The sequence below is a fragment of the Aedes albopictus genome, unplaced genomic scaffold (genome assembly GCF_035046485.1).
Source record: "Aedes albopictus strain Foshan unplaced genomic scaffold, AalbF5 HiC_scaffold_212, whole genome shotgun sequence".
Taxonomy (NCBI): domain Eukaryota; kingdom Metazoa; phylum Arthropoda; class Insecta; order Diptera; family Culicidae; genus Aedes; species Aedes albopictus.
In genome coordinates this window covers 7,909-33,411 of record NW_026916994.1, presented here as the reverse complement: position 1 = coordinate 33,411, position 25,503 = coordinate 7,909, and the positions used below count along the sequence as shown (strand labels likewise).

The 25,503-nt window shown below is 44.0% G+C and overlaps 1 protein-coding gene and 1 long non-coding RNA gene across 2 annotated transcripts; one reads left to right on the top strand and one right to left on the bottom strand.

The window, feature by feature from the left end:
• Window positions 1-1,665: 1,665 nt before the first annotated feature.
• On the top strand, window positions 1,666-9,745 carry LOC134284497 (uncharacterized). Its single transcript, XR_009995808.1, has 2 exons — window positions 1,666-1,759; window positions 8,418-9,745. It is a non-coding gene; the product is annotated as an uncharacterized LOC134284497 (long non-coding RNA).
• A 10,288-nt stretch (window positions 9,746-20,033) lies between these two features.
• On the bottom strand, window positions 20,034-24,838 carry LOC109424641 (myosin-7). Its single transcript, XM_019699801.3, has 2 exons — window positions 21,773-24,838; window positions 20,034-21,708 (listed from the first exon to the last, which is right to left on the bottom strand). The coding sequence occupies exons 1-2, from the start codon at window positions 24,485-24,487 to the stop codon at window positions 21,388-21,390; spliced, it is 3,036 nt and encodes a 1,011-aa protein (XP_019555346.3). The 5' UTR covers window positions 24,488-24,838; the 3' UTR covers window positions 20,034-21,387.
• Window positions 24,839-25,503: the final 665 nt, after the last annotated feature.

Below are 25,503 nucleotides of genomic sequence, written 5' to 3'. Positions count from 1 at the left end.
TATGGCAAACATCACCCAAGATCAGAAGCAGATACTGGCAAACAATTTACGATGCCGAAACCGAGATGTGAATTTTTCATCAGCATTCGAGTTACAATCGATCAAGGTGATCATCCGAGATTTAACTTAAGCATTAACGGTCGAAAATCGCATCCGCAACATTGGTGGCTCCAGAGAGGAAAATGTTGCTAGCCACGCGCCTAGAGTATGACTCTGGAGTCCCTCAATACCACATTCGGAGAGGTTCGAGCTGATATGGCAAACATCACCCAAGATCAGAAGCAGATACTGGCAAACAATTTACGATACCGAAACCGAGATGTGAATTTTTCATCAGCATTCGAGTTACAATCGATCAAGGTGATCATCCGAGATTTAACTTAAGCATTAACGGTCGAAAATCGCATCCGCAACATTGGTGGCTCCAGAGAGGAAAATGTTGCTAGCCACGCGCCTAGAGTATGACTCTGGAGTCCTTCAATACCACATTCGGAGAGGTTCGAGCTGATATGGCAAACATCACCCAAGATCAGAAGCAGATACTGGCAAACAATTTACGATACCGAAACCGAGATGTGAATTTTTCATCAGCATTCGAGTTACAATCGATCAAGGTGATCATCCGAGATTTAACTTAAGCATTAACGGTCGAAAATCGCATCCGCAACATTGGTGGCTCCAGAGAGGAAAATGTTGCTAGCCACGCGCCTAGAGTATGACTCTGGAGTCCTTCAATACCACATTCGGAGAGGTTCGAGCTGATATGGCAAACATCACCCAAGATCAGAAGCAGATACTGGCAAAAATTCACGATTCTAAAACCGAGATGTGATTTTTTCATCAGCATTCGAGTTACAATCGATTAAGGTGATCATCCGAGCTTTAACTTAAGCATTAACGGTCGAAAATCGCATCCGCAACATTGGTGGCTCCAGAGAGGAAAATGTTGCTAGCCACGCGCCTAGAGTATGACTCTGGAGTCCCTCAATACCACATTCGGAGAGGTTCGAGCTGATATGGCAAACACCACCCAAGATCAGAAGCAGATACTGGCAAAAATTCACGATTCTAAAACCGAGATGTGATTTTTTCATCAGCATTCGAGTTACAATCGATTAAGGTGATCATCCGAGCTTTAACTTAAGCATTAACGGTCGAAAATCGCATCCGCAACATTGGTGGCTCCAGAGAGGAAAATGTTGCTAGCCACGCGCCTAGAGTATGACTCTGGAGTCCTTCAATACCACATTCGGAGAGGTTCGAGCCGATATGGCAAACATCACCCAAGATCATAAGGAGATACTGGCAAATATTCACGATTCTAAAACCGAGATGTGATTTTTTTCATCAGCATTCGAGTTACAATCGATTAAGGTGATCATCCGAGCTTTAACTTATGCATTAACGTTCGAAAATCGCATCCGCAACATTGGTGGCTCCAGAGAGGAAAATGTTGCTGGCCACGCGCCTAGAGTATGACTCTGCTTCAATACCACATTCGGAGAGGTTCGAGCTGATATGGCAAAGACCACCCAAGATCAGAAGCAGATACTGGCAAAAATTCACGATTCTAAAACCGAGATGTGATTTTTTCATCAGCATTCGAGTTACAATCGATCAAGGTGATCATCCGAGCTTTAACTTAAGCATTAACGGTCGAAAATCGCATCCGCAACATTGGTGGCTCCAGAGAGGAAAATGTTGCTAGCCACGCGCCTAGAGTATGACTCTGGAGTCCTTCAATACCACATTCGGAGAGGTTCGAGCTGATATGGCAAACATCACCCAAGATCAGAAGCAGATATTGGCAAAAATTCACGATTCTAAAACCGAAATTCGACGAGCCAGCTAGTCCTTTATAAAAAAAAGAGATTTTACCATTTTTTTTTTAATTTGAAAAATGAATAAGTTTAGAGGCTACCTACGTTTTCTAACGCAGCTATATAAATTTTATTATAAATGTATGATGATGAGAGCAGTGGAATAAATTAATGGAACAGATCGAATGCGATACTCTTCCAGAAAATGAATTTTTGAGCACCCAAATTAAGCTAGAACTTTTAATTGAAAAAAATGCCCAAAAATTTTATGCTGATGATTATGATAGCGATGAGAACGAAGCCGATACAATTGAATTTGATATGACAGAAAATAGAGCAAGAGCATAAATAGGTTTCCTAAACAATTTAAAGTTGAATGGAAGTACTAAATTTACGGCAATTCCATTCGAAAATGTATTTATACAAAAATAGGCCGTAAAGTGCACTATCCAACAGACGATGCCGAGGAAAATTACCTACATATAAAAGCGGCCAGAGTACACAACACTATAGTAACTATGATGATAACCCGGCACGAGATATGTTAATATATTTTAAAAGTGATCTGAGTGAAGATTTTGTGAACTTAAATATTGATGGATATTGAGGAGCTTAAATTAAATATTGATTTGCGTATAGCTAGTTTAAATACAACCGTTACAAACTTAAAGAAAGCTTGTGCGGTGCTTGTGACTCGAGTAGTCAATAGAAATTACAATAGGATTATAATGAATCAAAACTGATGTGGCGACTTGAACTGACAAAGCAAGTTCAATTTTCTTCCAGCTGTCACAAGAACATGGTTTTCGTTGAATTGAATAAACGATACCTTTTGATCAATCATCAACAAGTAACTCACATGCCCGATGCCTACGACCTCGTGGGATTCTATGCGAATGGGCTTACTATGAAGTATGAAAAGATGGTTGAGGATCTCCATTGAATAAGGGCACTTCACATTAGTGGTGGCTCCAGAGAGGAGCAGTCCTCGGTAAAATATACAACATGGACATTCCATTACGGTTTGATGTTCTCTATAAAAAAAAGTTCATTGAGAGATATTTAGATATTTAAGTTCTGAAGATACCACCCAAGTAATACACATGTCACAGAAAAGTTACGACGGCGCAGGTTTTTGCTGCGCAGAAGTCACTGCGACTTACTTCTAACAAATATACAATTACTTGCTAGAAGTAAGTCACAATGACTTCTGCGCAACAAAAACCTGCGCCGCCGTGACTCTTCTGGGACAAGTGTGTTACTTGGGCGGCCCAGAGTGTACTTGGACCGCCAGCTAGGGTAGCTGGACTTAAATTGAAGCCCCGAGTAAACGGCGGAGTGGTGAAACCCGAAAAATAGCCACAACGTAGGGGATACGCGTCATCATAAATTGCTACATGGTGACCGTGATCAGTAGAGCTATATGGCGACCGTGACCAGAAAGGCCACATGGCGACCATGACAAGATACGTCAATTCGAAAACTTTTATACGTCAAATGCAGTTTGTTACTAGTCGGTGACAGCGGAAAGTTCCGCAATATTTTTTTCGGATTTGGTACACCCTTTTTGACTAGTGAATAAAATCAATAACAGTGGTTGGTGCATTTTTTTTTCATGAAATCCCGATGGGAAAAGTGATATAAATTTTGAGTTCAATGGGATTATTTTTGCCAGGCAATGTAAGTTAGTCCCTTCCTTTCGCTCCTTTATTAGACCCTACCCGAGGGAATCTCAAGTAGATACCGGTCGACTGCAGACGGATAACCTAGCGCCAGAAAAAAATAATAAATAGTTTGATCAAGAGTTCAAACAGTCAGTGTGTCTCATCGATTCAATCCGTAAACGGACCCTTCCGGTAATCTGTTACGGACACCGTTTCGAGCTTACACGAATTACTTGTAGAGCTGTGGCCTGTTCAATGCTAACCAATGACAAAACTCATTCTGTTCTAATTTTTATTTTATACTACTAGACTAGTTTGTTCCGATTTTTAAGAGAAGAATATATTTATATAATCTCGATTATTTTTGAAAAACAAATTAGTTAGTTCAGTTCGGCCAGTTTCAACGTAAAAGTTCAGTTCAGTTCAGTGCAGTTTCAACGTAAAAGTTCAATGGCAGTCTGCGAGACCATTGTTCGGTTCAGAAAAGTTCAGTTGCAACGTAAGAGAAGAGACAGTAGTTGTTCAGTTCGGTTCAGTTTTTCAACGTAAGAGTAAAAGTTCAGTTCGGGTCAGTTCAGAAGAGACAGTGGTTGTTAAGGTTCAGTCCTTAGTCGGGAGTTGAGTTTGGTTCAGTCTGTGAGACAGGGGTCAGTTGTTGACGTGAAAGTAATCTAAAGTTAAAAGTGCATTGTGAAGTGTAAAAATGAATTAAGTAGTTAAGTAGTGGTGTAAAAATTCATCGGTTAAACCAATATAGATAATGACGGAAGCACGGACATTGTAATTTAAAGAGATATCACATCCTTGAGTAGAATAGTTTATAGAAGAACCCCAAGTAACCCAAACCGTGTAGCGGTCCTGCCGACCGAAGGAAGCATTTCCCTCCCCGTTGTGGCAAATTGATGCCACATGGCTGTTCCCAGGACGTCCTCTGTCCTTTCTAAATAAATCAAGAGCATCCGTAGTATAATCAGAAACAGAAATGTAAAAGAAATGTATAGGGGGAAACCCTAAGGACGCGCCGAGGCGCATGCGTGTAGACGCAGAAGAGAACGTCCCTTAGAGATATAAAAATAAAGACGAGCTGAGGCTCGTGGTCCAACATCATTGAAGTTACATCAGTCACCGAGGTGACACCATCATTTTCTATCACACTAGTTTGCTCCAACAGGTCTCCACCTGTTCTCGGTGGCATACTGTAAGTCAAAAAGAATGCATAACTACCGGGGTATATGCCCATGGATGAACAAGCTGCTCCGTTCGGTGGACTTCAATCCATAAAAAAGATAGCAACCTGTCCTCCCGAATTGCTAGGTGATGCAAGGGACATCCCTGTGGTTGGCAATTGACAGCATTAGAAACGAATTCCGATAATTCAACGATTCTCCTTCCTCACTGTAGTTGGTTGGGAAATCTTCCAAAAACGACCTGCTCACAGACTTTTCGCATGCGCGAGGTTGTTCGTTACCAGTAGAGGATAACATTTGAAACTTTTTACTGATTTTTGTAGAGAATTTTCATCAAATGTTATCTCATATTGTTAACGACACAAATGGGAAGAAATGTTTTAGTCAGACGTTGGACATGCCCTCTGGGGCATGCCCATAAGTGATGATGGTGATAGTGATGATGGTCAACCTGTCCTCCCAAATTGCTAGGTGATGCAAGGGACATTCCTGTGGTTGGCAATTGACAGCATGAGAAACGATTTCCTAAATAGATTCAATGGTTGGTTTACGTTCTCAAAACAGTGGTTGATGAAGAAATTCTTATACAATTCCCCGACTAGACTTCTGTGGTCAGATGAGGTTGTGTAGCGGTCCTGCCGACCGAAGGAAGCATTTCCCTCCCTGTATCGAATAAATCTAAAGATCAATGATCACCATTGATCTAAGAAAGACCCTTTATTTCCTCATGGTGCTCCACGCAATTAGTGGATTACATCACATGTGGATTTCACGGTCATGTTTATAGACCAACGCCGGTTTACCAAGAAACAAGCGATGCAAGCAGAGAGAATGCTTACTGCTTGTTGCTGGTTGACCTGGTGATATAATGTTCTCGCTCCAATGCCGGAGAAATGTTTTTCTTTTGATTTTTGTTTGTCGCCCGGCAGCGCTGACTGAACCCCAACAAGGTCTCAGTCACGCGGCCGAACTAATGAAGCCAGAGTGGACGACGCCCGTTTTGGCTTTTCTCTTTTCTCTTATTTCTTTTCAGATCGGGAGAATGAGTTCTTGCGACGGCAAGTTAAAAGACCTGCGATTGACGCCGGGGCGGGGTTGTATTGTTGTGGTATCCATTCTGTCTGTCCGCGGTGTCCGTTTGCTGTCCGTTCGCGGTTGCGTCGTCGTCCGGGTCGTTGTGGCTTTACCGGTGGTGCGGTTTTAGTTAAGAGTGTTAACGTAATTGAGTAATTTTAGTTAGTTAAGAGTGTTAACGTAATTAAAGTAATCTTTCTCTGAATAGTAAACATTAGTGAACATTCGAAGGATTTTGTTGTGACTTTAGAAGGGAAAGAAAGAAATCCAGTGCCGTGCCGCTCACGGTCCTACATTCTACGCGTGTGCTTCGACATTATACAGTTGGACTCCACAAGGAACTCCGTAGAATGAGTTTTGGGGGAAATCAGAGATCTATTTTCCAATATACTTGGGAAAATTTCCGGAAGTGTTTCCTTCTCGTTAGTTTAACAAAAAAAAAATCCAGAAAAATTCACCCGAAGAGGGCAAATCAACAGTGAATTACCCCCAGAGGGTATGGCTGATAGCAATTTCCCCCCGAAAGGGGAAAAGCTTCACGTGGAAAGCGTATTCCATCGACAGGGTAAGCTAAGTGGGTGCTCCTGACGATGAGAAAAAATCCCACCGTTCAAGGGAGCGCTACAATATGGTGACAGCGGATCTGCCGTACGCAATTCGGCCGGTAATAGGAAACTACAGTGATGGAATAAGGCGCTGAGACTCTGAGACATGGCGACCGTAACGGACATCCGAGAATTTAAAAAAAAAAAAAGACGTGACAAGACTACAGTGCATGGTGGTTGTAAAAAATATCCGATGCAGTAGTGGCAACCACTACGATACGTTTCACCGTAACCGAAATTCATCCGCATTGCTGTGCTTATCTACTACAACTTTTTCGGACGAACTGGTTAGTGGATCGACAACAGCAGAAATAGATTCCTTGTTTGGGCGCAATTTTATTTGGCCGACATCGACCCCATGGCTCAGGCTTAAGCAATAACGTTCGAAAACTGTATTCGCAACATTTGGTGGCTCCAGAGAGGAACGGTGTTCATAGACATAGGGTTTAAAAAAACGATACCTTTTAATCAACCATCAACAAATAACGTTGGGCAACATAATAAAAGCCGCCCCAGGAAACTCTGATTGATGGCCTCAATGGAATAAGGTTACTTCACATTGGTGGCTCCAGAGAGGAGCAGTTCCCATTATGGTCAAATGTACTACATGGACTTTCCGTTACAGTTAGATGATTTCCAAAAAATACAATATCAGTATTTTGCAAGCGATTCATTGGATTCATCCCAGCTGGAGATGAGGGCAACAAGGACCGAGCTCTAGACCGAGCTAACATGGAGACAGCTATTCGCCATACCGCATTTGTGATGGGCAACTGCTTAAGATTGGTGACCAAGGAGGAATATGACGATTCAGCTCATATTCAAAGGACCACTAAAGACAGACTCCTTAATTTGTTCGACCACCATCATGCAGAATTATAGTGTCCTTTAAGGTGTCCTGTGACGAACAAGCTTGCTGTGCTCGTTATCGAAGGGTATTCTGAAGCCCCTTATCAGACTGTAGCCGGATTTTGGAGGGCCGCATGTGTGTTGTCCATGTCTTACACTGGTCTCGGAGCAATCGGATGGTTTGTCAAAGCCCATGAAAAATTGTTGATGTCCGGAAAAGACTGACTCCGTCATCTTTCAATCCCTGCACTTGGTCCATTCATCATGGAATATGTTCGATTGGCAGAGCGACAAACCAAGAAATGGATATTCTGCAGGCTTCTAAGTGACACAGCGTTCTCGAACCTGTCGGCTAACTCAATGCCTATCGCAAATTGCTTGTTTATGGCCCTTACTGCCAGCTCCGTCTCCCTCTCAGATGAGTTTTGAGACATCGTCTCACTCTCCCGTATTTCCAAGATTGACATGGCTACTGGATTTGCCATGGCAGAGATCTTCCTTAAAACTCGCAGTGCCCATGGATGAACAAGCTGCTCCGTTCGGTGGACTTCAATCCATAAAAAAGATAGCAACCTGTCCTCCCAAATTGCTAGGTGATGCAAGGGACATTCCTGTGGTTGGCAATTGACAGCATTAAAAACGAATTCCGATAATTCAAGAATTATCATTTCTAACTATACAGCAATTGGTCTATAGTCAAAAAAAAAAAAATATCAAACAAATGAGATTTTAAAGACATAAACGTAGATTCGCAAAAAGTTTCCGTTTTGTTAGTTTAACGCAGAAAAAAAGTCCAGAAAAATCCCCTATAAGAGCAAACCAACAGTGTATTACCCCCAGAGGATACGGCTGACAGCGAATTCCCCCAAGAGGGAAAACTGCCACGTAAAAGTAAATTCCCCCGAAAGGGGAAAAGCTACATGTGGGGAGTGAATTCCATCATCGACAGGCTATGCTAAGTGGCTGCTCTTGACGATGAGAAAAAATCCCAAGTTTTTAGTGAATAAAGTACTAGAAAAGTCTGATTTTGTGACTCGTGGGTATTTTAGAATGAGAGAAAAACCAGAGCCGAGATCGACTCGGCCCGTTCAGAAGGGCTGCTTCATATGGTGACAGCGGATTTTCCGTACGCCATTCGGGCGATAATAGAAAACTACAGTGATGGAAAATGTTGCTGGGCACGCACCTAGAGTATCCTTCAATACCACCTTCGGAGAGGTTCGAGCTGATATGGCAAACATCACCCAAGATCAGAAGCAGATACTGGCAAAAATTCACGATTCTAAAACCGAGATGTGATTTTTTCATCAGCATTCGAGTTACAATCGATCAAGGTGATCATCCGAGCTTTAACTTATGCATTAACGTTCGAAAATCGCTTCCGCAACATTGGTGGCTCCAGAGAGGAGCGGTGCCTGTAGCTCGATAGTGGTCAATAGAAACTACAGTAGAATTTGAGAATAAAGAAATCCAGAATTATTAACACAGAAAAACCCGAGGAGACTGGTTATGTGGTACCCGACCAATTTTCCAGCTAATAAAAATTGTAGTCGTGAAACCTGACAAAAGCCGCCGCAACAATAAAGCGTAGTTTGTAGTTGGGATCAAGCGTAGGGTACACTCGTTGGATCCTCGACCAGAGAGAAACCAACCCAAGTAACACATTTGTCACAGAAGAGTCACGGCGGCGCTGGTTTTTGTCCCAGCAGAAGTCCCAGTGACTTATTTCTAGCAAACAAACATTTGTTTGTTAGAAGTAAGTCGCAGTGACTTTTGCGCAACAAAATTCTGCGCCGTCGTGACTCTTTTGCGACAAATGTGTTACTTAAGAAGCCGACCGTGGGCGGATTCAGTCAGAATATTGTGTACATAGGCGTCAAAGCATTTTAACTTCTTTTTTTCTTTGTTTTGTCTTTTTTGTGTTAACGAATATTGATGACCATCCTGTGTCTCAGTGTTGTTAATATCACTGGAATGAAGACGTTATTGAGCCGCAAAATCGCAAGCGAAAAAGAAAGATTTGTTCCGCTAGGAAATCTTCTCTGGTAATTATTACGGAAAATGTTCCAGAAGTTCTCCCGACAGTTTCTCCAGAAAATCTTCAAAATAAACTTTGGAAATTATTTCCAAATGCCATCCGCGAGTCTTTCAGAAATTTCTACAGGAACGCTTCTGGAAATTTTTCGGAAAATTCTTTCGCTGATTCATTCTTAAGATCTTCTGGGAACTCTTGACCGATATCCTCAGTCAAAACATCTGAAAGTTTCCTGTAGAATTCTAGCGGAAGTTTCTCCGCGAGTAATATTTGAAACTCCTCCTTTTTTCAAAAGTTCTTTCACAATTTTTGTCAAAAGTTGGCTGCGAAATTTTCCCACAACACCCTTTAGAAATTCTCCTGGAAGTTTTCTGAGCAGCTCTTCCGAAAATTCCTATAAAAAATCTTCAGGAAAAGCCTGCGGGAATGTTTCCGGAAATTTTTCTTTTTGCAATTATTCCATTTAATTTAAGAGCATATCCAGAAGTTCCTGCAGGGATCACTCCAGGAGTTCCACCGAAAAAGTTACACTTTCTGGAGTTTCTCCATGGGGATTACGAAGAATTCTTTCAGGAGCTTCTCTGTATATTTCTTCTGGAGATCCTCATGGGATTCAACCAGGATTTTCACCTAGGATTCCTGCCGGATTTACTCTAATGGATCTGCCTGAGGATGTTTCTGAAGTTTCTCCTACAATAAGGCGAAAGCTCTCGCGATTTATTCTTCACGATTAACGCAGAAACTTGTGAAAGAATCCCTGAGACACTTTCCACGAAATTCTCAGAAGGAGCGTATGTGGGAATTATAGAAAGCAATCCCAGAGAAATTCCTGGACGAATTTTGGAGCAGCTCTCGGAGGAACCCTCCTTCAAGGAATTGCAAAAGGACTAAGATATTTTATCCAAAAGTTCAAAAATAGCTCATTAGCTGCCTAGGCCACTGTGGGTGCAAAATTCTTTGCACTGCAAAAGAAGGTACGATTACAGAGAATCGTCTCTACAATACGGCATTGTGTGTAAAAATTAAGATGCGAGGCAAAATCATCCGCAACATTGCATTGATTGGTGGCTCCAGAGAGGATACATCAGATTGAAGTGTGTTGTCATGATTTAAGCTCGATTGGAATTGGAAATTGATTTTCCTTTTTTTTGATGATCCTTTTGCGAAGGAACGTGGAAGTTCGCACATAGAAACAACGCTTGCTATCTCTCCGAGGTAAACAAGCGTTCTTTCATGTTAAGGTAGTTTTTAAGTATAGTTGTAGGTAATAAGGAAAATAAAGTATAGTCTGAGTTGTAATTCTGAAGAGTTTGGTCAATTTATATTATAAATCACCTCTTCTGCAGCCGCCTGTCATCCTGCTGGATGCTGGAAAGCTCTAATGCATTACATCCATTAGAATTAGGATTATAGAATAATAAATACAAGTGTCGGCTTGGTCGAAATCTAGAATGTAGAAAGTATTCGCCACATGGGCATCTTGACAATTAAAAAAATGGAAAAGCACGCTGCAATGTTACTTTTGTATCTCATCACCCACTTAATGCAACTAAATTAGTGGTCTAATAACACCTTATGCTCTACGTAGGTATGTACCACCGAAAAAGAATCATCTTTTGCATTTGAACGCTTTGAAGAGTCTTCTAATATAGGTTCACTCTTTAAGTGAGGCACTTATTAATGCGTAGTAGAGATTACAGTGATCGCGGTAGTACTCGTTACCTTGAACGAAGTGAAAGAAATAAACAAAAACGATCAACGGTGTCTGTCTACCCTGAAACGGTTTCCTCTATCGATGTCATATGTTTACAAACAATAGAGGCACAGTGCTCACGCAAGCGAAAACGAGTGAAAGTAAATCGAGAACAAATAGAGTTTGTGTTTTGGGGTCTGTCAGTCAGTCGTCCGTTACATTGGTGGCTCCAGAGAGGAGCCACTACTTCCAAACCAGGATCCGCACTACTCGGAGCGTAACGAGAGAATGGATGACCACACGATTGTAGTAAGTAAATGAATATGTGTGATATATGTAAGTAGGAGCGAAAAGTTCTTGGTACTCAGCTCATACTGGCCCGAGTAAACCCGCTCTGGTCTTGCGAGGCCATAATAGTTAAGGAGTGATTCCTTCAAAACTTCAGTGAAGGTTACATTCTCAGGTGGATTTGGCTACGGAAAATCATAGGAGTTGTTTTGAAGAGAGAAACTGGTTCGTTATGAATAGGGGAATCTCGAGGGAGGGGCCGCGAGGCCCAACATCTGGTCGGCTGACGACGAGACCGCCGGACCCGGCGGGAAAACGGGTAAAAGCCCTCAAGGCAGGGGGGAAGGTGCTCGCGCCAATAGCCCATGTCAAGAGGGGAGCCCCGGATAGGCAATTGGCCGGTTTATTCGGGGGAAGTGGCCGCGAATGGCTGCGCGTTCTAAAAATGGACGTGGGCACAGCTGTTCTGTGGTTGGCGCTCGCAATTGGAGCGTTGGGTCAACGGATGTGGAGCCAATTGGCATCACTAAAACGGCGCGTGAGACGGTTGGAGAAACAACGGAGCCACGGATCCATGATCGGAACATTGACCATGTTCTTTCTCGGATTATGTGTGGCAGAAGTGTTCAGGTACGGCTCGAATGGACAAGGTTCTCTGATATTGGAAAGGGAAAATGGAAGCGATGTGGACAGCTACATTGAGGAACGACTAAGCAGAATGAGCGAGGAAAGGGATAGGAAATCGTCCGGGTCTGTCGAATCACACGAAGATGTACATCACGTAGTCCAGTTAGGCAAGAAAATGGGAAGTAGGGTAGAGAAAAAGCAGCTTCAAAAGGAAAGGTTTGTCGACAGCGAGATTGAAGAGTGTGAACCACTTGAACCGACCATAGCCTAATTGAATAATTAATCATTCATTCTACATTAGACATTAGCTTTCATTAATTGATCATTTAATTATTTGCATCATCATATGTGACATGCGCGAAAACTAAATTACAAATCCTACGCGGTAGTTGGTCAGCGGGTGATTTTTTTTTTTTTTTAAGCAATTAATGTTAATCAATGCGAAATTCGACGAGCCAGCTAGTCCTTTAAAACAATAGATTTTTCCATTTATTTTTGAAAAATTCGAAAAATGAATAAGTTCAGAGGCTACTTTCGTTTCCTAACGATGTTGTATAAATTTTATTATAAATGTATGATGATAAGAGCAGCGGAACAAACGTATAACTTAATGGAACAGATCGAAAGCGATACTCTTCCAGAAAATGAATTTAAGAGCACCCAAATTAAGCTAGAACTTTTAATTGAAAAATATGCCCACAAATTGTATGCTGATGATTATGATAGCGATGAGAGCGAAGCTTTCTCTCTCGCGCTTTAATTTCACGTTTCGAAGTACTAGAATGTTGGCACCTTAGTAAAGAGAGCATCCGCAACATTTGGTGGCCTCCAGAGAGGAGCGGTGTCTGTAGCTTGATATTGGTCAATAGAAACTACAGTAGGATATCAATGGATTAGAAGTGATGTGGTGGCGTAAACTGACAAAGCAAGTTCAATTTTCCTAAATCTGTCACAGAAATATCGTTTTCGATCAATCATCAACAAGCAACGTTGTGCAACATGACAAAGCTCGCCCCTGGAACCTGAATAACACACATGTCTGTTGTGTAGAACTCCGCTCTCGAGGCCGAGGGATTATGTGCGCATGGACTTACTATGAACAATGGAACGATGATTGAGAGCCTCCATTGAATTCAAGGGCACTTCACATTAATGGTGGCTCCAGAAAGGAGCAGTCCCCGGTAACACATACCACATGGACGGTCGAGACCATGTTTTTCCTATGGAAGCCGCCATAGATCTTCTCCCGATTGGGGAATTAATAGCTGAACAAAACAAAGCTCAAGTTCAGGATGATGATGACGATATCGTGGTCAATGGGGTTGGAAGTTTCGAAGTGCAAAACTGATGCTCCCCAAGGGTATTCTAGCCAGTTACCCTCTCCAGTGGTTCAATGAAAACAATTGGCAGAAACCTACAGTGACAATCCCAAAAGTCCGAGACAAAGCCTCAATTTCTGCTTACTATCACTATATTGTAATCACATTGAAGAATGATCCAGTGAGTGTCAGATCTGCCTTGGTGTTCCTCGGAATGCTCTTGCATTAGGTTCGGGACATTCTTCGCTTTGACTGGGTGTCACTCGGGGTGTTTATTGGTGCGGAAGGAGATGTAGTCTCACCCTTGTCTGTTCTCAACGTGGTACGTTCAACAGGAGGCCCACAAGTCAGATCAGGTCAAAACGTTGTCACCGATCTCGAACTTTATGATCTGGGACTCCTTTTCATCGGTAGATACCGTGTCCCACTACGCCACAAATCAAACCCACATCGATGAGTGCTGATGATGGTGCAAGGCCATTCTCCGTTCATTGGGAGACATAATCTCGCTAGTTGGTGGCTCCAGAGAGGAATGGAGTGTGACATGGGCGGGCATCCCCATCGACTATAACGACTATTTGTCTGCAACACCGAAATTTGAAAGATGTGACATCTCGATGGCGGCAGGACATGCTCTGCAGTTTTGGAAATGGTACTCAGGGGCAGAGGCAGTTGGAAAAGACCAAAAAAAATTAAAAAAATTTCTCACCATGGACAAGGGAGATTGGGACGAGTTTTGGGAATTTTTAAGAGAGGTCGAAAAAGGAAATAAAATGGGAGCCTTCGAAAAAATGAAGGATGATAATGATCCCAAATCATGGGAAGAATTCATTGAAAGACTGGAAGATCTCCCTGGAGATGAGCCAATTACTTGGCAACCAATAAACGAAGGTTGTTAAACAAAATCTTTCTGATCTCTGTGTTCCACAAAAACTTCTTATATATAAAAAGAAAATTCCACTGCTAAATGGACAGATCAAGACTATAACGACTATTTGTCTGCAACACCGAAATTTGAAAGATGTGACATCTCGATGGCGGCAGGACATGCTCTACAGTTTTGGAAATGGTACTCAGGGGCAAAAGCAGTTGGAAAAGACCAAAAAAAATTAAGAAAAAAAATTCTCACCATGGACAAGGGAGATTGGGACGAGTTTTGGGAATTTTTAAGAGAGGTCGAAAAAGGAAATAAAATGGGAGCCTTCGAAAAAATGAAGGATGATAATGATCCCAAATCATGGGAAGAAGTCATTGAAAGACTGGAAGATCTCCCTGGAGATGAGCCAATTACTTGGCAACCAGTAAAGGAAGGTTGTTAAACAAAATCTTTCTGATCTCTGTTTTCCACACAAAAACTTCTTATATATAAAAAGAAAATTCCACTGCTAAATGGACAGATCAAGACTATAACGACTATTTGTCTGCAACACCGAAATTTGAAAGATGTGACATCTCGATGGCGGCAGGACATGCTAGAGGCAGTTGGAAAAGACCAGATCTACTGCACTTATCATGGGGATTTCAGCTTTGCCGTGATCAACAACTTTGCAATTCTTCCACAAAAAAAAATCTTCCGGACTCCCTTTGTGGAGAGGATGAATCCACAGCCGGGTCATCAGTCAGTCGGTCAAAATCAAAGAACGTCTCATCCGGCCACCTCAACAACGGTCGAAATCGAACAAGTCATCCGCGCGATCAGTCGGGAGGATTGCGGCCAGTGGCTCCTGGGGCTGCTGGGGATCCCGATCGGACAAGCATGGCCATGGCGATTAATCATACGGCATTCATCATGGAGAACTGTCTCCGGTTCATGACTAAGGAGGAGTTTGATGTGGCTAACCACATCCAAAAGACAACCAAGGAGAGATTGCTCAATCTTTTCGCCCGCCTCTAGCACTGACCTGGTGGCAGCTGATATGTTGGCGCCTTCCCACTGTCGGTTCATGGAAGCCTTCAAGGGGTTCATTAACAAAGGGACACCACTTGCTAAACAACTTACTATTCTTTTCATTGAGGGGTTCTCAGAAGCTCCGAATGAGACTGTCGCAGGATTCTGGAAGGCAACTTGTGTTTTGTCCCTTTCGTACACTGGGCTAGGGGCCATTGGATGGTTCGTGAAGGCCCATGAAAAGTTTCTCATGTCTGGAAAGGACCTCTTGAAACGAATTTCAATCCCAGCTCTCGGAGCCTTTATCGTGGAGTTCGTTCAACTAGTAGAACGCCCAAACAAAAAGTGGATATTCTGTAGATTGCTAAGCGACACAGCCTTGGCAAATCTCTCGTCGACTGCGATGCCAATTGCGACCTGTCTGTTCGTGGCACTATCTGCTCCAACAGCTCACTCACGGATGATCTTTGGGATATTGTATCTCTCGCCAAGATCTCCAAGATAAAAAAAAAATAAAAAACAACTTGCTATTCTCTTCATCGAGGGGTTCTCAGAAGCTCCGAATGAGACGGTCGCAGGATTCTGGAAGGCAACTTGTGTTTTGTCCCTTTCGTACACTGGGCTAGGGGCCATAGGATGGTTTGCCAAGGCTCATGAAAAGTTTCTCATGTCTGGAAAGGACCTCTTGAAACGAATTTCAATCCCAGCTCTTGGAGCCTTTATCGTGGAGTTCGTTCAACTAGTAGAACGCCCAAATAAAAAGTGGATATTCTGTAGATTGCTAAGCGACACAGCCTTGGCAAATCTCTCATCGACTGCGATGCCAATTGCGACCTGTCTGTTCGTGGCACTATCTGCCCCGACCACCACACTCACGGATGAACTTTGGGATATTGTATCTCTCGCCAAGATCTCCAAGATCAAAAAAAAAAAAATAAAAAACAACTTGCTATTCTCTTCATCGAGGGATTCTCAGAAGCTCCGAATGAGACTGTCGCAGGATTCTGGAAGGCAACTTGTGTTTTGTCCCTTTCGTACACTGGGCTAGGGGCCATAGGATGGTTTGTCAAGGCTCATGAAAAGTTTCTCATGTCTGGAAAGGACCTCTTGAAACGAATTTCAATCCCAGCTCTTGGAGCCTTTATCGTGGAGTTCGTTCAACTAGTAGAACGCCCAAATAAAAAGTGGATATTCTGTAGATTGCTAAGCGACACAGCCTTGGCAAATCTCTCATCGACTGCGATGCCAATTGCGACCTGTCTGTTCGTGGCACTATCTGCCCCGACCACCACACTCACGGATGAACTTTGGGATATTGTATCTCTCGCCAAGATCTCCAAGATCAAAAAAAAAAATAAAAAACAACTTGCTATTCGCTTCATCGAGGGATTCTCAGAAGCTCCGAATGAGACTATCGCAGGATTCTGGAAGGCAACTTGTGTTTTGTCCCTTTCGTACACTGGGCTAGGGGCCATAGGATGGTTTGTCAAGGCTCATGAAAAGTTTCTCATGTCTGGAAAGGACCTCTTGAAACGAATTTCAATCCCAGCTCTTGGAGCCTTTATCGTGGAGTTCGTTCAACTAGTAGAACGCCCAAATAAAAAGTGGATATTCTGTAGATTGCTAAGCGACACAGCCTTGGCAAATCTCTCATCGACTGCGATGCCAATTGCGACCTGTCTGTTCGTGGCACTATCTGCCCCGACCACCACACTCACGGATGAACTTTGGGATATTGTATCTCTCGCCAAGATCTCCAAGATCAAAAAAAAAAAATAAAAAACAACTTGCTATTCTCTTCATCGAGGGATTCTCAGAAGCTCCGAATGAGACTGTCGCAGGATTCTGGAAGGCAACTTGTGTTTTGTCCCTTTCGTACACTGGGCTAGGGGCCATAGGATGGTTTGTCAAGGCTCATGAAAAGTTTCTCATGTCTGGAAAGGACCTCTTGAAACGAATTTCAATCCCAGCTCTTGGAGCCTTTATCGTGGAGTTCGTTCAACTAGTAGAACGCCCAAATAAAAAGTGGATATTCTGTAGATTACTAAGCGACACAGCCTTGGCAAATCTCTCGTCGACTGCGATGCCAATTGCGACCTGTCTGTTCGTGGCACTATCTGCCCCGACCACCACACTCACGGATGAACTTTGGGATATTGTATCTCTCGCCAAGATCTCCAAGATCAAAAAAAAAAATAAAAAACAACTTGCTATTCGCTTCATCGAGGGATTCTCAGAAGCTCCGAATGAGACTATCGCAGGATTCTGGAAGGCAACTTGTGTTTTGTCCCTTTCGTACACTGGGCTAGGGGCCATAGGATGGTTTGTCAAGGCTCATGAAAAGTTTCTCATGTCTGGAAAGGACCTCTTGAAACGAATTTCAATCCCAGCTCTTGGAGCCTTTATCGTGGAGTTCGTTCAACTAGTAGAACGCCCAAATAAAAAGTGGATATTCTGTAGATTGCTAAGCGACACAGCCTTGGCAAATCTCTCATCGACTGCGATGCCAATTGCGACCTGTCTGTTCGTGGCACTATCTGCCCCGACCACCACACTCACGGATGAACTTTGGGATATTGTATCTCTCGCCAAGATCTCCAAGATCAAAAAAAAAAAATAAAAAACAACTTGCTATTCTCTTCATCGAGGGATTCTCAGAAGCTCCGAATGAGACTGTCGCAGGATTCTGGAAGGCAACTTGTGTTTTGTCCCTTTCGTACACTGGGCTAGGGGCCATAGGATGGTTTGTCAAGGCCCATGAAAAGTTTCTCATGTCTGGAAAGGACCTCTTGAAACGAATTTCAATCCCAGCTCTTGGAGCCTTTATCGTGGAGTTCGTTCAACTAGTAGAACGCCCAAATAAAAAGTGGATATTCTGTAGATTGCTAAGCGACACAGCCTTGGCAAATCTCTCATCGACTGCGATGCCAATTGCGACCTGTCTGTTCGTGGCACTATCTGCCCCGACCACCACACTCACGGATGAACTTTGGGATATTGTATCTCTCGCCAAGATCTCCAAGATCAAAAAAAAAAATAAAAAACAACTTGCTATTCGCTTCATCGAGGGATTCTCAGAAGCTCCGAATGAGACTATCGCAGGATTCTGGAAGGCAACTTGTGTTTTGTCCCTTTCGTACACTGGGCTAGGGGCCATAGGATGGTTTGTCAAGGCTCATGAAAAGTTTCTCATGTCTGGAAAGGACCTCTTGAAACGAATTTCAATCCCAGCTCTTGGAGCCTTTATCGTGGAGTTCGTTCAACTAGTAGAACGCCCAAATAAAAAGTGGATATTCTGTAGATTGCTAAGCGACACAGCCTTGGCAAATCTCTCATCGACTGCGATGCCAATTGCGACCTGTCTGTTCGTGGCACTATCTGCCCCGACCACCACACTCACGGATGAACTTTGGGATATTGTATCTCTCGCCAAGATCTCCAAGATCAAAAAAAAAATAAAAAACAACTTGCTATTCTCTTCATCGAGGGGTTCTCAGAAGCTCCGAATGAGACTGTCGCAGGATTCTGGAAGGCAGCTTGTGTTTTGTCCCTTTCATACACTGGGCTAGGGGCCATAGGATGGTTTGTCAAGGCTCATGAAAAGTTTCTCATGTCTGGAAAGCAAGGGCCCGGTAGAGGATCGAATAGAGGTGTAAACCAATACCAGAATCAACGTGGACATCATAATCCTAACGTTGCAAATATGGCGGAACAGACACCGCCTCAAGAACAACCAAGACGCAACAACCAACCACAACAACCGCGAGAAGAAGCAAACCTGATTGATTTATTTCGCTAGTTTCAATGCAGAGTGAGGCAAGTGAAACGACAACTATCTCTGCCTATTACCACTGAATTGTTAGTGCCATCCGAGGTGACCCCATAAAAGTCGGTTTGGCCCTGTTTTTTTTTTGGGGAATGCTCCTCCAAGGGATCAAAGATACTCTACGGTTCGAATGGGACTCGCTTGGTGTTTTTATCGGAGCAGAAGCTCAAGAAGTCACTCCCCTCTCTGTCCTTAGAGTAAGGATGCTGTTACAGACTTCGAGTTATATGATCTGAGACTTCTCCTCATCATCGGGGGGGTACAGAATTCACTGTGCAACCAATCAGACCTACATCAATCGACTACAAACGACCCTCAAAGAACAATTAATCACTCCATCATTTCGAGAGTCTAAAGAGGTGTTCATAATCAATCTCGCACCTCTGTATAGCGACTCTGAATACCTCAATTGAGCCTACCTATTAAGTGTCGCAGACATGTTTTTTGGCATGTTCTCGAAGCACCCGCGCCCAAAACTCCAGTTCGGAGCATTGATTATGGCATACAAAGATTGCACAGGATTATCAGTTATCAGTCACGACTGTGATCTTATACAGCATTCCACAAGACTTTATGCGAGATGATTGGTGACACCGACACTGAGGAATGAAAGAAATAAAACATCCATATTCTTATAGTCCTTGTATGTCTGGTGTCTTGGATTGGTGGATAAGAGTTCATACTACGCGATGCATAAGAGGAAGATGAAGAGTATACCGATGAACCCCGTAGCAGGGACGCCCTGGAATGGTATACATACATCTCAAGGAACTATAAGGAAGCTATGAAGAGCGACCTTGACAGTGAACCAAATCATCCGCAAAATATTGGTGGCTCCAGAGAGGAGACTTAAGCTTGTATGTATTAAGAAACTAAATTGACTAAACAGACAATTGTAAACCTTTAACGAACTGGTACTGGTTAACTCGTATTCGCAATCAGACCCAATTGTAAACGAGTAGCCACCATTTTACACAACGTTGCGCAACAGCGAGGAATAAACTGCGCGTGCGTAGTAAACGGTTAATCCAGAACGCCTTTTTGAAGCATGCATGAGGAGTGCTCCGGTTCCAATTTACAAGGGATGGCCTAAAACTTTGGGACAGGCAACTTTTTTTCACTCACACAATAGTTCACCAACCTGTATTTTTTGGGAGAAATAAAAGTTGCCTATCACGAACATTTAAACCATCTCCTGAATATTGGAAACGTTCTCATATTCAAGTATATTCACGGTCCACACAGCGTGGAATTTTACGCCAACTCTCGCTATGTAGTAGTGCAGATAAGCGTTGATGCGCAAGCGCGAGATGGAATTTCACAATCGGATTCAATGTTGCGCAATCAGATAGCACATAACCAAGCATTATGATTAGGCAATATTGTGAAATCCATTGAACTGGAATACAAGCTACGCCATAAGCAACAAAACGCTCATTTATTGGATACTCAAAATCCTTCGTTACCAAGCAAGCACTTTGAGCAGAGTTATCTGGTACTTAACTTGGTACCTGGCGGATACAAAACAGGGAATTATTTTTTCTTTGTTTTGTCTTTTTTGTGTTTACGAATATTTATGGCCATCCGGCTGTGATATGGTTGATATCGGTAAGACGACGACGAGCTACTGGCTTCGTAAAGCGACGATACGACACCAGTAACCTTCCTGCGCTCAATCGCTGTTGAGCTTCTTCGAATAGACGAACAGACAAACTATGTAGACTGAAGACAATTCTATCGGGAACGCGGGGAACACGGACGAATCGACGAAGCGGCTTTGTGACCACCACGCAATCAAGCTCGGTTTCCACCAGTAGGCTTCAAACGGTCTGACGACTAGCTTATTTGAACAGGTGATCGACAGCGCTGTCGTACGATCAGACAAACAAGATGTCAAACCGTGTGATCCCTACCAGAAACCGAGATGGACTGTGATGGCCTGTAACGCTCGTGAAAAACGTGTTCCCTTACACCCGAATTTTTCTTTGTTTTGTCTTTTTTGTGTTAACGAACATTTATGCAGAGAAGATTATTGGCAGCAGTACCGAGTTGGTACCAGCGAGCGGCAGACAAACGGTTGAAGTCGATGGTAAAGTCGAAGCAAAATGGTAAGAATAAGAATGGCTCCGTTAAGCTTAATGCGCATTTGAGCCTCCAGCTTCTAAAGCGAACAAAGCGTACAACAGCACTGAGAAACCAAACCTAGTGGTTCTTGAACGATATTTTGCGATGAAAATTCAACTCTATCGATCAATCACCAAACGACACAGAATTCAGATCATACTGTTGTGCATATCCATAATATCAATATCACGACGTTTTCCACTAACACAATTACAGGCTAAAGATCTTCTACTAAAACGCTACAAAAAGATCATCCAAATCCCCTACTATCTCTTTCGAACCTAACCTCTCTATAACCATTTGATCGCCACTTTCACTCCTTGTTGAAAGTGCGCCAATGGCAAACCCCCCTTCAATGGCAGCCCCGCTCACCTTAAAACTCCTAAACTCATCTCGCATTGTACGTACCGTTGGTGGCGTCCTGCAGTTCCTCCATCAGCGACACCACGTGGTTGTTGTACCGTTGGGCGCCATTTTGCCGCACCACCGCATTCAGCCGGTTCATCTCGGACCGCAGGGACGCCACACACTCCTGCAGCGGCTGAATGGCCGAACCGCTCCGCTGCCGGGTGCAGTCCTCCACCAAAGCTTTGAGCGCCTGTTCGTCGTACGTCGCTGATGCTGCCGTTGCACCCATCACCGCTGCCGATCCTTCCGAAGCCGAAGATGAAAGGTGGACACTTTCCGGTTGGCTGACCGAATGGAAGTTCTGAAAGCAAAATAAAAACAACCACGTCACCTCAATCCCTCAAAACGCTCATACCCGAACCTACCTTGTCGCTACCTTCCATCAGCTGCACCATGCCGACCCGCAGTGCTGCCACCTCGTCACGCAGTTCCTGTTTCTCCTGTCTCTCGGCCAAGATCTGGTCCCTGAGTGCTTGCAAGTCGTCGAAAAAGCGCTGCCGTGAATCGGCCAGTATCCGTTCGGATTCCTCAAACAATCTGAGCCGCTCCTGTGCCGTCTCCAGCTGTACGTCCCGCACTTGCAACTGCTGCAGCAAGAAGTCCACCTCCTTCCGAAGCTTCTGCTCGTTCATCTGCTGCTCGTGCAACGAGCTTTGCATTGAACCTCTCTCCGCGCTGAGATCCGCTATCGTGCGCGCCGAGTCGTCCAACTGGATTCCCTTCACCGTCAACTCCGATCGAATCTCATCCGCCTCCAAACGCTGCAACTCGTTCGACAATCTGAGACTCTCAATCACCGCGTTCTTCTCCTCCGATACCGCCAAGGCATGCCTGAGCTCCTGCTCGAGCTGGTCGACCTTCCTCTCGCTTATGTGCAGCAGCTCCTTCAACCGCTTGTTCTCCTTATCCGTCACCTGCTTATCCCGAAGATCGGCAAATATCCGCTTGAACGCGCTCCATACATCATCATCCATCTTCAGAAGGCAATTGCTCTCCATCGCGACCATCAATCGCGCCTTCTCACCCTTCAGCTGATGGCATTCTCCCGCCATGGCTTCCAAATCGCTCTCCAGTAGCATGTTCTTCTCCCGTAGTCCCGCCATTTCGCATTTCAACGACGACATCTTGCTCATATCCTTCTCCAGTGCCTCCACCTGCTGCTCTGCCACCTTCCGGGCTCGGCTGTGCTCCTTGACCTTCTTGAACAGTGTCCGATTGTTCAGCTCATACCGCTTCAACTTCTGTCGATGCTCGTTCTCGATCACCTTCAGCAATATTTTCAGCTCTTTGGTGTCATCTTCCGGAATGGGGTTGCCATGCTTTGGGCAGACTTTCGCACTTCCTCCTTCCGAATCGCTGCTACTGGCGCAGGTGCTACCCTCTGCACTGCTGCTGCTGCTACTCACGTTCAACCCTGCCTCTTCGTCCTGAACCACCTTCTCCTGCAGGTCGGAAATTTCCTGCCGCAACCTCTGCACCAGTTCCTCACTCTTACGAAACTTTTCATCGTGCTCGGCATACTGACCCAGTTTTAGCTCCAGGTCCAAGTTTCGCGACTGGATCCGATGGAAGTTCTCCAGCAGCTGCTCGTACATTGTCCGAGCGTGCGATTCGCTCACCTTCAACGACTGCTCCAGCTCCATCCGATGGTCTTCCAAATCCCTGCAGTGGTCGTTTATACGGACCAGCTCCTGCCGCAGCTGGCCAAGTTCAAATTCCTTCACACCGAGTGCCCTTCGCGTATTTTCAAAGTTTATCGATAAAACTTTCAGCTGCGCTCTCAAGTGCCCAATGCTGACATCTAGGTCTCGTTTGGTGAAGCTGTTCCGCGCAATTGTCTCGTGCAATTCGGTGTTCTGTTCCGCCATTCTTTGTTTGTCATCCTTCAGGTTGCGGATGTCGGCTTCCAGGGTGGTGACCTGGCGTCGGCTGTCTGCTTCTCTGTTTTTGTACGATTGGATGAGTGCCTCCTGATTGGAGAGAGTGTTTCGCAGCAGCTCAACATTCGTCCGCAGGTGGTTGTTTTCACGCTCATGATTCTTGTTCAAATCGAGAAGCGATTGGATTTTTTCCGCAGCATCATTATGCTTGCACACATGCTCCTGCGCTATCAAATCCGATACTTTCTCTAGTCGACTGGACGCTTCAATGGTTTCCAGTCTCGCAAGCAGACTTGACTTCTCGGCTATCGCTTTCCGTTCCACTTGCTCTGCACTGCGTATTACCTGCTGCAATTCTACCTTCAACCGCTCGCCATGAGCCTTCTCCAGGCTTAATCGATTGTCGAAAGATAGGTTAGCTTCCCTTAAATTTGTATTTATGTTTTGGCACACATGTAACTCGTTCCGGAACCAAGCTTCCGAAGCTTTGACTGAACTTAATTCACTACGCACTTCCAGCAGCATTTTCTCCAGCTTCCGAGCTTCCAACGAGAGGTTTTCTTTATCACAGTAAAGCTCCGCTATCTTTTCCTTCAGAATCCCATTGGCTCGGTCTTTGCAATCCAATTGGATTCTGATCTGATCCAGTTCCGAACGCAGCTTGTAAATTTCCAAACCACGCTCGTTGCCGCCAAAGGTGCAAACTGCTGCCTGCAGCTGCTGCTTCAGATCGTCTACCTCCTGCTGTAACGCTACCTTCTCGTCTACCACCCGCTGGCATTTTTTGTTCCACTGCAGCTCCACCTCGTTGCGGATTTCGTTCCATTTGTACTTGTACGTCAGCAGCTCCGTCTTCGCTTGGTACAGCTCCGTATTCAGCTGTACGAACCTCTGATGCAGCTCCTGCTGTCCTCCGGGACTGCTCGGGACCGGTTGTTGCCCCTTGTTCGAACTCTCCGAAAACGAAAAGTTGCCCGAATCGTAGTTCCCAATGCTGCCATGTTGAATCACACGTAACAATTCATCTTCTTCTTCCTCCTCCTGGGCCTGGGTTGTCGTCGCGTCAGAAAACAGACTCTCCGGGCCCCGACACGCCGCATTGTGACCGTCCGTAAGCAACCGATGCCAGCTCGGATTCTCACTCGGGAATGATCCAGACGTGTCCGGATCCCCCATGGGATGGTCCAATTCGTCGGACATGGTCCAAACCTTTCACACACACACATCACACACGGTGCGAATTTGAATCACATTTCAGCAGCCGCCATGATGGCAGCTATTTCACCATGGAGAATATCTCCTCCGCATGAAATTCGATTTAAATCCCTGCGAGTCGTTCGAAACGTACCGCGACAATTAATTTAAAACCCATTTGACATCACCAACCACCTTTTGAGTAACACCACACACGAAATTAAATGTCGATGAATCTCCATTTTTTCGCTTCCATTTATGGCTACTGTACAGCTCTCGTTCGCTTATCTCTCGTCTTGCACACTTGTGGTCACGTTCAGCACTTTTTCGGGAATGACGTCGCATCCGAAGCTCGATCGTCCGCTAGGCTACCACGAACCCAGTCCAAAGCACAGTATACATGGATAGAAGAAAACAAATAATAATCGGCCACACCACAACAACATCAACGTTGCAAGGGTAGAAAGGTGTGCGTGTGTGTGCGTATGAGAAAGGTAGGCACAAAACTGGGTAGACGAAATTGGGTTGTATAGCGATTCAAATATTTCTATTTTCCTCAGCTTAATAATCAAACGTATTTCTTTTTAGTGTCTGGCACACTTCATTCATTTTATTGGATTCATAGACTTCTTTTGATAAATAGTCAAAAACATTAACATTGCTTTAATTCCCGTGGAAAAAATGATAACACTAGTTTACAGCATTTTTGAACTCGGTAAGCCGATGATCATTTTTGGTGTAGAATCATGCCCTGAGTTCGAAAACGCGAAAGAAAAAAATTACAGTAGAGCGGAAATTTTTTCGACTTTCCGTACAAGGTTTATGATTTGAAATCAATTTTTGTTCTATTTTTAAGCAAAGTCGCTCACTTTAAACACCTAATTCTCCGTAATCAATGCTCCGATTGAGCTGAAATTTTTACTGTAACTCGCCTACATATGATATGTCAAATAAACGTTGAGAAAGAATTTTTAAATTGTTGTTTTTTCATTGAAAAAAAATACATTTCTTCATAAATTTTT